We start from the raw sequence: 15,737 nt of genomic DNA, 5'->3' as shown, positions 1-15,737 counted from the left end.
GGCTGGCTGAGACTTCTGCTAAACTGTTAGTAACCTCCTTCTCCCACCCTGTTATGTTTTGTCCATCTGCCACATCCTGTCCACCACCCAGATTGTATGTTCTCTGCAACTGGAACGATCTTCTATGTTACTTGCCTTTACAGAGCCTATCACAACGGGACCCTGATCCTCAACTGGGGTTTCCAGGATCTACAATATAAATAGCAGCAGCTGCTATAAAGTGAGGTTGAGAGTCTACAGAAATCCTAGTTGGAAAAGCTGCCTGTCCCTTCATGATCAATACTTTTGGGCCCTCTGTAGGCCACCCACAACAGAGCAGTGGTTCTGGAATCCTTTCAGAGACTTTCTTGTGCCTTAGATATTTGTGGGCACCAGCCAATAAAATGCAGAACTGAATCAAGCCCCTCATCTACATTTTACAGATTGGAGAATAAATGGACAGAGGTTAAGAGTTGTTTGAGGTAACAGTACATCTGAGACAGAGCTGGGGACAGAACCCTGACCCTGTGCTTTAGTGCCAAAACCAGCCTTCCTTTCTTAACGAAAATTAAAATTGCAAAATACTTGCTTTGAAATAATACCTTTTACATTAAATATTAGAATCCAATAAAAAAACATAAGACAAAGGCTTGGAAGAGAGCTTTTTGATAGAACACAGTATTTAATTCATTAATATTTAAGTTCATAAGAATATATAAAATGCAACATGTCTTGTTTCTAGAGAGCAGCTACCCAACTGTAGTCCATTCTTCTTATCTTTCGCAGTTGTTTTTCCTGAGATTTAGACAGTTTAGTTTGGGTAATTTCACCCAAAAACTCTGTAGGATTTATATCTTGTTCCATCTCCGTAAGCTCTAAATCCTCATCTGATTCATCCTCCGCTTTTTCACTGTCCATTTCAACTTCATCAACCGCTTCTCTGGCACTTTAAAGTAGGGGGACAGAGGAAAAGAGACTATCAGCATATTCCACCACAGGAAGGAATGAGAATATAGTTTCGATACTAAATCGTGATATGGAGCTAAATTGTCTGTGCAGGTGAATTTTATATACATTATATAACTTATTTATGTAGCACTGCAAGGTACTTTACTTACAAGGAAAAGATGTGCCCCAAAGAATTTACAATTTAAACAGATTACTCTCAGCATATGTAGCACGTATATACACAAACACACTACAAATATCTAGAATAAGGCCTAATATTTGGGTCTGATCCAATGTCCTTTGAAGTCGATAGAAAAATTCCCATTGGCTTTAATGGGCACTAGAACAATCCCTTAAACTGAACAGCTCAACTGCATGCATCACACACCTTTGCCCATCTCACCCACTCTCCACCCACTAATCCATTTCTCCTGGATTATAACAATCCAAACCCTTGAACACTTTCAAATACCTGCCATTTTATTTGAAATGAAACATATCTTTGACAATTTTATTTCTCCATATTATGTTAGTAATAAGGTACTGGATAGAATATATTCAGTCTTGCATCAGTAATAGGTATAATCTCATGATTTTACAGGACCAGAAATGCATGTTTTATACCATTGGAAGAATGGGTTTTCCACCCTCCCTACAGGCCACGATGTCGTCTTTAAGGCCTGGAGAATGCAGAGATATCAGACCTTAAAGTGCTGACATTTCTAAGTACAGAAAAAGCATTACAGTAACTTTTCAGAGAAACTTTAAAAAGTTATTGGTTATAGCGTCCTCTCTCCCGCTCACACTCCCTCAGTCTTGTGCAGAAGACCAAATTATATTAAGGTAGAATGGGTTTCAAAAAAGAGTCCCAATAAAAAAGGTTTAAAATAGTTACCTACAGAATACCTGCTGCTGCATGTTGTCTGAAAGTGTAACTGGAACTTGTCTGAGATGACCTGTATAACTCTCTGCTTGCGAGTAACATGGGTGTCCTATACTCATCACTGAATTAAGAAATCTCTACTGCACCCCCTATATATGTACACACACACTTTATGCATAAGCAAGTTATATACCATTGACAGGCAGATGTGGATACTGACATCAAGATAAAGTGCATAAATATTTGCATGTATATGTATTTATACAATTTTTACATATTTGAATGTCACTGTCTTTTTAGAGTCCAATCCTACAAGTTCTTACACTCATGTGTAACTTTACTTATTTGGCTAGACCCAGTAATCATAATAGGATTTCAGGTGAGTAATGTTACATATGTGTAAGTATTTATAGGATAAGCTGTTAGACTGTATGTGCAGAAATTCTAACCAGGATGACTGACAAACCCTCCTAATGTAGATACAGCTTATACCAGCTAAAAAGTGTTGTTGCCTGTATAGCTTAAGCTGATTTAGTGAGCGAAGCAAGTTCTACTGGCAAAAGCACTTTTATTCTGCTTTTGTATGCATCCGATGAAGTGAGCTGTAGCTCACGAAAGCTTATGCTCAAATAAATTGGTTAGTCTCTAAGGTGCCACAAGTCCTCCTTTTCTTTTTGCAAATACAGACTAACACGGCTGTTACTCTGAAACCTTTTATTCTGCTATAACTGCATCTACATGACAGCTTTTGCTGGTACAGAAAGGTTACAAAAAAACAAAACAGAAAACATGACCCCCCCTCGTACCAGCAAAGGTTTCTAGTGTCTGGTGTATGTCTTTGCAAGTGTTTGTGAAATGCCTAATGCACAGGGTACCCAATCCTGGTTTGAGCTCATTGGTACTACCGCAATATGAACAATAATTAAAAACAAACAAACAAACCAACCATGTTTCTCTGGAGATCTAATTCATTGTTTGGTACACACTTATGTATGAAAGGTTTTCAAGAATAGGGTGTCTAATGGTTAATCTTAGCATGCTAAGTATTTCACTGGTTTCAGTGTACTTAGCATACTAATAAATCTACTACAAAATTACTATCATAGGCCACCAATCTGTATGGATAATTTTTTTTTAATTAAACAAGAACATACATTTATCTCGCAAAGGAGTAATCTTCATAAATGAAGACACCTCAGACATACCAAACTGTTGCATATTACCGCTAAACCAGTTAATCCTGTTAACTTGCTATGCAATGCTATCAATAAATTAAATCCTAATTAAAAAAACCCTAGGAACTCCTGTGGGGGTCTCTCTCCCCCAATTTCAACTATTTAAATTTTGCCTTCATGATCTCCTTTACAGATAGAGTATTCACTTCCTGAGACAATGACACCTTAATTATAATCATTCTTATGAACTATGATAACAAATGGAATGAATAAAAAAAATAGGAAAAGTGCCACAACACTTAAGTAAGATCTAGTTGACATATGAAACTTATTTAAGCCACCTTGACTGGTTTTTTTACCTTTTATTCTCCTTGGATATCAGCATTGAATTAATAAAAATGGAACACAAGAAAGAAGCAGATGGCAACACATGTGCAGGAGTGTGTAGGAGCTGAGGAGACAAGAAAACAGAGGTTTTACTGAAGTTCCATTTCTCATGCTTTTATATATACATTTATTACACACACATACACACACTCTCTCTCTCTCTCACCTCTTTGATTGCAGGTGAATCTTGGGCTAAGTGACTCTGGACAACTGCTGTGCCAAGATCTGCATTCTCTTTTGATTGTTGTTGATGCCTGTGCTTTCCCAATAGCAAATAAAAGGGGGTCATAGGGAGACTCTCCTCTACTGCCAGCTAAAAAGAACGAAGTAAAAAACAGAATAGGTAGTTTAAAAGGGGAAAGAGCCCTTCCTTTCTGAGAAGAAGAAAAGGACAATATTTCAGGGCCAAGAATCTGAATTCTCTCTCTCATACGAATGCCCTTGAATGAATTGCTGCTAATGTTCAGCAATAAGTGTTTAGAATTTTCCAACACACAGTTCAGATACAGCCTAATTCACTTGGATATTGTGAATATTCTTCTTTAAATTTTACATTTTAACACTCCACATTAAACTTTAATTCAGTTATAATCAGAAAAGTGACTTTAACAACAACAAAAAAAAGCACCTTTTTACTCAAAAGATCTGATTTCTGTGCACATTCTGAGTAAGATCTGATTACTTCAATTACTCAAGGGCATATTATCCCTCTGCATGCAGGGTGGATAAAAACTGATAAGGTCCAAACTTAGATTATACATCTATTAAAGTCATTTAAATCCAATACAAAAATATTAAGCAGTACATTTGCTGCCAAATATTAACGAAAGTCAAACCACTGGATTGGTTTGTCACTGATTATGCACCTGGAACCAGAATTTGTTGTAGTGCTAACCCAGTTTTTAACAGTAGCCTCTTCTGCAGGTGCAGGAAGAATATTTTCTTTATTTCTGTTTATTCCCCTAGTTCAGTTCAATGACTTGTTCATTCAAAGTTAAGAAACTAAATGGGAGTTGAAATGGTAGGAATACTTGTTTTCCTCTTCTAATCTATGAAGAACATCTAGGTGTGAGAGGATGAGATCTATTAGTTCTAAAATCTTGAAGGACATGACGACCAAAAAATCAGCTCAATTCACTAACTACAGATATTACCCTTGTTTAATAAATCGAGTTTTAAATATGAAAAATATTTTGCTCAACTCTTATGACAGGAAAAAAGTTTAGTATCCAGCACATTTCAGGTAGTTTTCTTTAAAAAAAAAATTCTGTTTTGGCAGATTTTTAATTGAATTTGAATTTCCACCCAAGTACAGCTTGGCGCAATGCAAGTAAAAAAAATTAATCTAGTAAATAACAAATTAATCATTCACCATTTTCTAACATAACTCTTATATTTTTTATTAATAAGCTATATAATTGTTTAAATCAGTGTGTATAGATTTAATGTATTTTCCTGGTTAGCAAAAAGAAGCACAAAATATAATGTAAAGGCTACATTTAGTTCCAATTCAACAACATGTTTTAATGGTTACCAACCCATGAGAAATCAACTTTTCTTTTGGAAAATAACTAAAAAGTACAAATGCAAACCATAATTAAAATCAAATTATTTAAATCAACGTTTGCTGCTTGCTGATTTACCTCAATTCACTATCTGCGTGAAGAGGGGACTGGCATCCAACGGCTCTTGGGCCCCGCAGACAGAATCACAGAACTGGAAGGGACCTTGAGAGCTCATCTAGTCCAGTCCCCTGCTCTCAAGGCAGGACTAAGTATTATCTAGACCATCCCTGACAGGTATTTGTCTAACCTGCTCTTAAAAATCCCCAGTGATGGAGATTCCACAACCTCCCTAGACAATTTATTTCAGTGCTTAACCACTCTGACAGGAAATTTTACCTAATGTCCAATCTAAACTGCCCTTCCTGCAATTTAAGCCCATTGCTTCTTGTCCTATCCTCAGAGGTTAACAACCATTTTTCTCCCTCCTCCTTGTAACAATCTTTTATGTACTTGAAAACTGTTATGTCCCCTCTCGGTCTTCTCTTCTCCAGACTAAACAAACCCAATTTTTTTTCAATCTTCCCTCAGAGGTCATGTTTTCTAGACCTTTAATCATTTTTTGTTGCTCTTCTCTGCACTTTCTCCAATTTGTCCACACCTTTCCTGAAATGTGACGCCCAGAACTGGACACAATACTCCAGTTGAGGCCTAAGCAGCATGGAGTAGAGCGGAAGAATTACGTCTCATGTCTTGCTTACAATACTCTTGCTAATACATCGCAAAATGATGTTCGCTTTTTTTTTTTTTTGCAACAGTGTTACACTGTTGGCTCATATTTAGCTTGTGGTCTACTATGACCCCCAGATCCCTTTCCACAGTACTCCTTCCTAGGCAGTCATTTCCCATTTTGTATGTGTGCCACTGATTGTTCCTTCCTAAGTGGAGTACTTTGCATTTGTCCTTATTGAATTACAGAATATTTGCTTCAGAACATTTCTCCAGTTTGTCCAGATCATTTTGAATTTTAATCCTATCCTCCAAAGCACTTGCAACCCCTCCCAGCTTGGTATCGTCCACAAACTTTATAAGTGTACTCTCTATGCCATTATCTAAATCACTGATGAAGATATTGAACAGAACCGATTCATGTGGGACCCCACTCGTTATGCCCTTCCAGCATGAATGTGAACCACTGAACTATGCTCTAGGAACAATTTTCCAATCAGTTATGCACCCTCCTTATAGTAGCTCCATCTAGGTTGTATTTCCCTATTGGTTTACTGTCTACATGCAAGACAGTATCAAAAGCCTTACTAAAATCAAGGTATACCACATCTACTGCTCCCCCCCTCCCACACACAAGGCTTGTTACCCTGTCAAAGAAAGCTATCAGGTTGGTTTGACATGACTTGTTCTTGACAAATCCATGCTGACTGTTATTTGTCACCTTATCATCTTCTAGGTGTTTGCAAATTGATTGCTTAATTATTTGCTCTATTATCTTTCCAGGTACAGAAGTTAAGCTGACTGGTCTGCAATTCCCTGGGTTGTCCTTATTTCCCTTTTTATAGATGGGCACTATATTTGCCCTTTTCCAGTCTTCTGGAATGTCTCCCATCTTCGATGACTTTTCAAAGATAATTGCTAATGGCTCAGATGCGTCACTTTTGTGACTTCTTTCTCCTTTAACCCAAGCTCATGAATCGAGGATCACAGGGAGAAAGGGAGTTAGCTGTGGAGCTATCATTGTAACTCACCCACATTTCCTCTGCAATTTGGACCCCATCCTCAAGGGAGTAGGAGGTCTGGGAGCATGGGCTGAGTGGAGCCACTTGCATGGCTCCTGTAAACGCCAGTTTAACAAGGAACCTGAGAGGGGAAGTTGAGGAAGAGGGGCCACACAAATCCAGTGGAAACCCCCAAAATCTAAATCACATCTTCCTTACCCCTATATGGGAGCAGAGGTACAGCTCCAAGGAACTACAAAAGCCATTTAGATTCTATACTGGTTCATGCATCAAATTAACTTCTAACAATGTATCCTTTAATATACATGTTGATGCATGGAGCTAGAAAGAACCCATCTTGACTTTCAGATTCCAGGTGTATACACAGTGCTAGAAATTAGAATTACCTCCCCAACACTTTGTCAATTTAGCAGCCTGGATCTGGAGTCAGACACCCTATGGCAGCAATTTTACACAGTCACTTCTCAGACTAGTATCACTACCACTGAACTAAAGAGTACAGAATAAATGATGAATAGTTACTATTTTCTCAAACAACAGATGAATATAGTTTTAAGAAGTCTATTTTAAGTCTTAGTGATTTGTTTTAGATTGTGACTGTGAATAGTAGCTATCTGAACGTTGATATGCATGGCTTAATTGGGATTGATCGAATTAATCAAGTGGTACTGTTTTTGTTCTGATTCAATGAGTATGGAAGCACTCCTAAAGGTGTGAAAGAAGTTACAGCGACCTAAGCGTTGTCCACACTGGTGCTATGTCGGCAGGAGATGCTCTCCGATGCAGTTGTGCCAAAGTAGTGATTCTAGTATAGACCTGCCCCTAGTATGAAAGCTTTCTGTATATGAATTTTAAATTCACTCAATACTTGCTCATATAATTTTGAAATTCACTTAACACTAACGCTCGTGAAGATGAATCAAATTTCCACTTTCCATGAAACTCAAACAAAGGGCCATTAACAATATGACTACAGTAGAGCCTCACAGTTACGAACACCTCAGGAATGGAGGCTGTTCGTAACGGAACAAAACGTTATTGTTCTTTCAAAAATTTACAACTGAATACTGATATATTAAATACAGCTTTGAAGAAAAATGCTGTTTTTAAACCATCTTAATTTAAATGAAACAAGCACAAAAACAGTTTCCTTCGCTTGTCAAATTTGTTAAAAAACTTTCCTTTTTTTTTTTGGTTGTTTACGTTTAACACAGTACTGTACTTGCTTCCCCCCACCCCCCTCCAGTCTCTGCAGCTGCCTGACTGCATACTTCTGGTTCCAAATGAGGCATGTGACTGACCACTTAGTTCTTAACTCTCATGTTTATATCTTTGAGGTTCTACTGTATGTGTAATTTATAAAACACGAACTGACTTCTGCACAAAGTCAATTTTTTGCATTTTCCCAGCTCTACATTAAAAAGCATTTTCAGAAGTTACAGAACGCAGCATCTCCATTATTAAGTACACAAGAAAATAGTTAACACAGAAAACTAAAGATTTTAAACAGCTGCAGTGCCATGCCAATTGAGAAGTAATAGCACTTTAAAATACCAAGATACCTCTTTTAAGGTATGTGCTTTTTAGTACAGATGCAACACTTTTTTGCCAGGAGAAAGGACAGCCATTTGTTACTTCAGCTTTTAATAAATCTTTATAAAAGGAGCAATACTGCTAAAAAATAAGCAAAAAATCAAATTAAATATGACTGCATCTTTAGATTAGCACCTCTCGTTCCATGTCAAGGTCATCTGAACACTTATGACAGAAGAGAATTTAGATCTGACAAATAAGTTTCCAACTGAATGAATTTTGAACTCCTTTGCACAGCCCGGCTATCAGAACAACTGTAAAAATACCTGTTTACTTGATGGTGTAAGCCTTTCTTCTGTGGACTTTGTGCTAAATGTCAGTAGATCCTAGAACATGCAGAATGATGCAGTCAGATTACGGAGTGGAACGACACTTCAATGTATTATTTACAAAATAGTTTCACGGTCCAAAAATTTGTCATTTGAGTGAAATAAAAGCAGACATACATTCCCCACAGCATATTTCATACAGAAACCACAACAAAACAATGAAGGGGAAAAGTCAGAGACCAAGAGATGGAGGGTGGAAAGGGGAAGAGCGGGAAGGAAAGACAAAGCTCTGGGGGCAACTAGTAGGTTTTGGATTTAATAATTTAACGATTTAAAAAAAATATTTGCATAAAGAGCAATAAATAGTTCATAAGGTAGTCTGATAAGTGTTAGGCAATAATGGCAATTTTCTTTATAGATCCCCAGATTATGTAGTGTTGCTCTTTCATCCGGTTGAGGCAGTGGAATCAAAACTAATCAAGGAAGAAGTTGGACTGTTTTGGAAACTGAAAACCAATGACCACATTATACCTTATACTGGTTAAAAGCAACAACAAATTCATAAATGGAAGCCCATTACACTGACTACCAGAGGCCTGGATTTTTATTGCTTGATCAGCAGTTAGCATGAAAGTTTTAAAGCAACAGTTCTCTTATTCCCCCTTCCCTGCCTGTCACTTCTTACCTGTGTTCCAGTCAGGAAGTAAAGTTGAGATCTGCTTAACCACTGGTGTTTTTCTGAGCCAATTGATTCAGGCACATCTCTTGGAATGAAGACAGCCCACTGGATTCTCTCTCTACAGACATTTCTCTGGATACAGAATGGCTTTGGCTCATTTGGCTTAAATACAAACACTGGCAAAACAATTTTTTTATTTTTAATAAACAAAAGCATTTTCTTCCCACCCTTCTTGGGCTAGACAAGGCCCCACATGTCATAGCTAAAGATGGCCGGATGGGACTCCCCTCAACTTCAGTGTGCAGTTATCCTTAATTGGATGGATAATGTGTGACTGAATGATAGGCGGCATCCATCCCCAAGAATGTACATTCTACCTTCATGGTATTCCCAGCCAGAGAGCAAAAACAGAAACTAAACCTCTCTGCAAAGCAAAAGAACTAAAAACGTTGCATTAAGGCTCTATCTACATTAGACATTATACACAGTGAAACAAATGCCCCCCTAAATTTAGGTAGTGTGGAAAGGACTAAGAATTAGGGATGTAAATACAGTTTAAAAAATTAACCGTTAAAAAGATTTACACATATTTCGTTTAAACGGTTAACCAATTAAAGGGCCAGAAAACTGGCTGGCCCAGGGATTAACGGTTTAGGCAGGTTAATCGGTAAGACTAATGCTTACTGGTTAACATTTTACATCCCTACTAAGAACACCCCATGCAGAAAGAGTGACTGACCCATATTTGCATTGCCAAAGTAGCAACCAACTGTGTTCAGGGAAGGATGGGTGGCAGGGGAGCCCTACTTACCTGCTGGTATCAGACATGGCCCAGTTTCCTACACAGACAAAATTTAAGGAACTACAGTCTATTTTGTGACTTTAAAAAACACAACCCAACCAACCAACCAAAAAAACCCCAGGTCTTCAACAATAAAAATACAATCTTCTAGAAGCTATGTTTTCAGTGTTGCAGCTTTCACCCTCTCTTGCTAGCAAAGGAAACCTTTGTACTTACGGTCTGAACCTTCCAAGAGCCTTGAGACTGCAGCAATGTTTTCTGAAAGAGGGTCAGGTTGCAGCACCATGACGTTGAGCTGGGCACTCCATTCCACTAAAAAATAAACCACAAGACATGAAAGGAAGCTAGATGTTTTACTAAATAAGAAGCCAAATGTCGAACACACACCTGTAGCTATACCTCTGCCTGGAAGACTCAAACTTTAATATTCACAGGGGAGTCAAAACTGATTTTTATATCAATCGTGCTATACCAGTATAAGAGAAAAAGGGTTGGATTATCTAGTCAGTTGGAGTTTGCTGTGCACACACACTCTGGACCTGAGGGTTTAAAAAAAAAAAAGGCTCTGATTTGCATAATCTAGTCATACTTGTACTGGATAGAAGGAAGCATACAATATTGTTTGGAATCCTGCTATCCCAAACCCGTTCATTACTCTTCTCCAAACGACTACGCAGTACAACCTGATTTAGTTTGTAGGTTATAAAAAGGAGATGGAAAATAACCCTTGCATATTGACAGGATATTTCTCTAGCCAGTAGAAAGCTGTTAACCTCATTCTCATATGTTGTACTCAGCCTCTGCCTGTGAACGTACCCAAAACTGCGGGTTTTAAAGCTTTTTAAAATTACTGATTTAAATGTTCAGTTGTGGGAAATTATGGGAGAGTAAGACAATTATCTGGTGACAACAGACATCAAGATTCAAAAAAGTTATCCTTATAACCGTTGTCAACATCACATGGCAAAATATACAAAGTAACTATCTTTAAAACAAATTAATAAGTTCTCAAGCAGAATTTTTCTCATTTTGCCTATCTACATTTCTATTATTATTATTGATGAGAACTTTGTCGGTTTGCATGTATGATGAAATCAACGTTTACTGACATTTACCAATACAAATTAATCATTCCAAGCCTAATCATACTCCAGCTCAGAAAATTTCCTCAATAGTCAAAATATAAGTGTAAACATTTCAGCCAGGAATGCTGCAGGCTTTACAATGGTGTAGTGTCAGTTAGTAAAGCAAACAGGGATTACAGCAGGGGTGGCCAACCTGAGCCTGAGAAGGAGCCAGAATTTACCAATGTACGTTGCTAAAGAGCCACAGTAACACATCAGCAGCCCCGCATCAGCCCCCCCTCCCCCCCCGCCTGCTCCCAGCACCTCCCACCCACTGGCAGCCCTGCTGATCAGCATCCTCCCCTCCCCTCCCCAATCCGCTGGAGGCTCTGCAGGGGGTGGAGTGGGGGCAGGGCCTGTGGCAGAGCCAGGGGCTGAGTAGCGAGTGCGCGTGCACCCCCCCATTGGAAAGTTGGCGCCTGTATCTCCAGGCCCGGTGTCGGTGCCAATTCAAGGAGCAGCATATTATCTTCTGAAGAGCCACATGTGGCTCTGGAGCCACAGGTTAGCCACCCCTGGTCTACAGTGTTACATTGAACTGAAGTATGTAAAGTACCTCTATTATGCTTCCATAGGCTGTTAAGTGGCAGGTCAGTTTAGAATCAAAGCTCAAAGTATTCTGGGTCACACTGAAAATGTAAGTGCTAACTATTATCAGTACTGCCCTGGCAGGTAACATTCATTGATTTAACAAAATTGATCTTACATGCACAACTGAGCAGGTTCCAGCAACAAAGAAAGCCATTATCGGTGGTGCCAAGAAGGTATTTGGAACAACTTAGTCTCCCAAAACACAGGTTCCTAGGTGAATAAAAGCCAAAATAAAGTTAATAAGCCTTAGATCTTCTGTTTATCTTTGTAAATTACCATTACAATCACAAGCACGCTTTCCATTAAATCTTAAATCCTTTTAAATTAAGCCAAATTCTACTCAGTTAACTACTGTAACTGCAAAATTTAGTCCTCTAGATCCTTCTCTAGTGGCTCAAAAGCGCTATAATCTTTAAAAAAATCTCAGCAAAAAGCAGCTGTGTCTATGGACACTTACAACATTCTTTAACACCCTACTTTCAAAGAGATGGCATTATAAGCCTGATTCCATACTGGTCACAATAAGCTGTTAATCAATCATGGGTGTTAAAGAAGTGACAGTGTAATAAAAAAATCGTATATTTAAAGCATTCCTACCTGTGTTACTAAACAGTACTACAGATTTTCTCTCTCCTTTTCAGTTTTACTAGTCTAATTTACTTTTCACCATTAATACGGTTTCCTTAGTATATCTCCTCAGATTGGAGAGTAAAATTAGGCTGGTCTGTTTCTAATTTTAATTTCTGGTTCTCTTGCACTAGTACAATTAAGTAGCATCCTGATTTCTAGTACTTCAAGAGAAAATGTGTCTTTAAAAAGCCTTTGTGTGATGACATTTCTAATATTAATATCAGAAAGTAACCAAGTTTGTGTGTTTCAAAAGGATTAGTTATTCTAGGTCTAATGTAAATGATAATTCCCCTTTAATTACAGCATAGCTGTCCAATACATATAATTAAGGCCATCCAAATATTTAACCGTCTGCAGAAAATTTACCATTGCACCACTATGTAGACCATAAAGGTTCTATCATAGCTAACAAGAAAAAAATTCTCTGGGTTAATAGATTACAGACTTATCATTAACCTAAAAGCTGGTCAATTTTTTAAAAAGTGAGTTTAACATAGCTGTGGTTAATACACCTGTCCCTGAATTTTTCTGCCAGCTTCTGTCCTTTTACAGTCACAAATTGCTCAAATTTCTTTCCCCTATTGTGAGAGACCCATAGGAAATTGACTATTCAGAGGAAAACGTGAAACTGACCAACTATACAAAATGCTGACAAATTCACAGAACTACAGTTATAGTCCTAAAGTGTTCAATGAACACCAACAGGTCAAAAATATTGAGTTTTGCATTTTTAAGTTGACAGTGTCCTTTTAAGATGGCCATAACTCAGTATTTGTTTTCAGTCGTTTGTTGCAAATAGTTACACCTCAGCAGGCTAGGTACTTGATAGCAGTACTGTGTCACCATTCTCAGGAGCACCACCTGTGACAGGCAGTACTTCCAAGAAAAAATTTCACAGTATTAGCCAATCTTCTCAGAAATATATATTCCCATGTGACAGGAGGATAATGGATAAAAGGGTCAAAGCTCTGAGAATAATGATGGATCATACCCATTACTATGCCAAGGTAGCAAAAACTATTTTCTCAAGTTACAAGCACTTTTCCAAACCCGATCTGCTTGGTAAAAAACAAAAACAACCAAACACGTCCACAAATACTGCACTCTCAAAGACAGTATTATAATGAGAAGGGAGAATAAAGTGTGTATCTTAAAAGTTTATTCAATGGAGTGAATGCTTCAAGTGAATCTTTAGCATTTTTAAGACACCAGATTCAGACAAAGCAAATTTCCTGCAATTTTTTCAACCTGGCATCTTTATAACTAGATCAACCCAGGAACTATATTGAAGGAATGGTAAAGCAGAAATGTATATTCACACAAGTCCAGAAACTCAAAAGTGAGATTGTCCTAGTCTCCATTTCAACTCCTCTCATCCCCAGCAATGACCTATGGTTTTCTTCTGCATTATCCTGATCAAGAACTTGTGTGTATAGACATCAGGATGCCTTCTGTTGAGATCAAACAATACTGGACAATGGGACAACTTTCTCAGCAAATATTTTGCAATATGGGTTAACCAGGATCCAAAATGACAAAAGTTTCACACTAATAATAAATTCTCAGTTCACTTGTTTAATTTGGTATTAGTGATTTTTTAATTAAGCTGTTCTTTCATAATGCACATGTTTAAGTAGGAAAGTGATTGGGCTGGTGTGGAAAAGGGGGAGGGTGATCAGCTTTAACCCCTTGATCCTCAGCTCCGCCCTGCAGAATAATGGAAATAAAGGAGAGAGAAAGAGAGTCAGTAGTAACTGTGTCCTGAATATGTGAAGTAGGCATGGGTATATAGTGGAAGAAGGGAGTCACACAAGAGAGATGGAGGGGCAGATGAAACAGCAAAGGGAGCTGGGTGGACTGATCTTCATTTAGGAAAAGTTATTGAACAAGCCCAACTTTTAGCAAAACAGCTTTAAATAAATATTGTAACAAATATTTTAGTACCTACAACTCTAAAAGCTCATCATCAGAGGAGATTTATACAAATGTTAAATATTTCATCTCTGTATGAATACATACTAGTGCTCTTTGAATGCTATAGATGAAATTACCTTTTTAAGTAGTCTTAACTTGAAAGTAAAAAGCCAAATGATAAACAATGTTACATACTGTATTTTTCCAGGTGGATGACAGAAAGTGCATATAAGATCCCAGGTATCCGAGTTCCACACAGTGACTGTTTCTTCAAAGCTAACAGCAAGTAAAGAGCCATCTTCTGAGAAACAGCAGTTAGTAGCTGGATAGTTGTGATAGCTGCCCACAAAATCACAGCTCCATCCCATACTTTGTTCTGTTAGATTGAACCATTAATACATTTGTTAATTCTTTCTATATTAAGACTTCTAAATGAAATTGAGTAGCACTTCTGTTAAGATACTATTCAGATTCTCTAAGCAAAACTATTTATATTTGAAAAAGTTGTACATTTTTGTAGGGTTTTTAAAAAAAATCTGACCCATGTCAGTACAGAAAACGCCTAGCAAGCGTTGCATTCTTTAGGTTCTGCACTTGAACCACTAATTTGACATATCATGGAATTTGCACACTGCCATGTTTTTGTTCAATATGCAAACTACATTAAATGTAACTTTAAAAAAAAGAGGTTGCTAGATCGATCTAATTTTAATTCCTGTCACTATACTGAAGGCAGGTCAATATTATCAATGAAAATGTACAGCCTTAAAAAGTATTGGACATTCCAGGCCAAAGACACTTGGGGTTATTTCTAAAAATGTAAGTGTCCTTTCCTATACTTGATTTTCACTGAACCAGATTAACACACAGGTAAATTTTAAGCTTCATGCACAATATAGTAACCTGTCAGCAAACTTCCTTGTTAACTGTCAACTTCTTCTGGATCTCTTTCCCATCATCATCAATTACCATAAAAACAAACAGGAATTATCTCTTTCCAAGCTGATTTATTCAATGATAAACAAGTAACTTGTTTGGAATTTCCCCAGTTGGTTCCACAGTAACAATATATTCTCTCAACTGATTTTGAAATAAACGGCTGGTGTGGTAAAATACAGAAAGTAGATTATTTTAAAAAAAAAAAGTATTATACTTTACACTATGCTTACAAGTTGCAGAAAAAGATATTCATTACATGTTCTTATTTCTCTTTTGCTTTTACATTGTTTCTCTAGAAGGCAAAGTACCAAGATATAAAGGGACAAGACACAAAAATCGGTTTTACTAAAAATGAAAATAAGCCAGTGGGATGTTCTACACATCAAAAAACAATACAGTGATTTATTTATTGTATCTACTGTTGCGGGGCAGCTCTTTCCTCTTCAGTTCCCAGGTATACAAGATCAAATACATAATGCAAATACAAAAGACAGAGCAGCTATATACTCCCATGCATGCCATGACACTGAACTCCATACAGCCTTTGTATGTATGGAGGATGCAAAAGCAA

At 37.5% G+C, this 15,737-nt stretch overlaps 1 protein-coding gene across 3 annotated transcripts in view; it reads right to left on the bottom strand.

Annotated features, from left to right (window-relative positions):
• Positions 1–641: 641 nt before the first annotated feature.
• Positions 642–15,737, bottom strand: part of WDR75 (WD repeat domain 75) — a 38,748-nt gene continuing 23,652 nt past the window's right edge. For all 3 annotated transcript variants that reach the window (XM_073306134.2, XM_073306135.2, XM_073306136.2), the window contains 8 exons: positions 14,423–14,603; positions 11,799–11,893; positions 10,185–10,280; positions 9,173–9,342; positions 8,485–8,544; positions 3,539–3,685; positions 3,345–3,436; positions 642–925 (listed from right to left, as the gene is read on the bottom strand). In XM_073306134.2, the coding sequence (XP_073162235.1) occupies positions 718–925; positions 3,345–3,436; positions 3,539–3,685; positions 8,485–8,544; positions 9,173–9,342; positions 10,185–10,280; positions 11,799–11,893; positions 14,423–14,603 (1,049 nt within the window). In that variant the 3' untranslated portion in view covers positions 642–717. The remainder of the gene's footprint in view (positions 926–3,344; positions 3,437–3,538; positions 3,686–8,484; positions 8,545–9,172; positions 9,343–10,184; positions 10,281–11,798; positions 11,894–14,422; positions 14,604–15,737) is intronic.

Source organism: Lepidochelys kempii, chromosome 11, assembly GCF_965140285.1.
Source record: "Lepidochelys kempii isolate rLepKem1 chromosome 11, rLepKem1.hap1, whole genome shotgun sequence".
Taxonomy (NCBI): Eukaryota; Metazoa; Chordata; order Testudines; family Cheloniidae; genus Lepidochelys; species Lepidochelys kempii.
The sequence above is the reverse complement of the archived record's forward strand: the minus strand, read 5'-3'. Positions and strand labels throughout refer to the sequence as shown.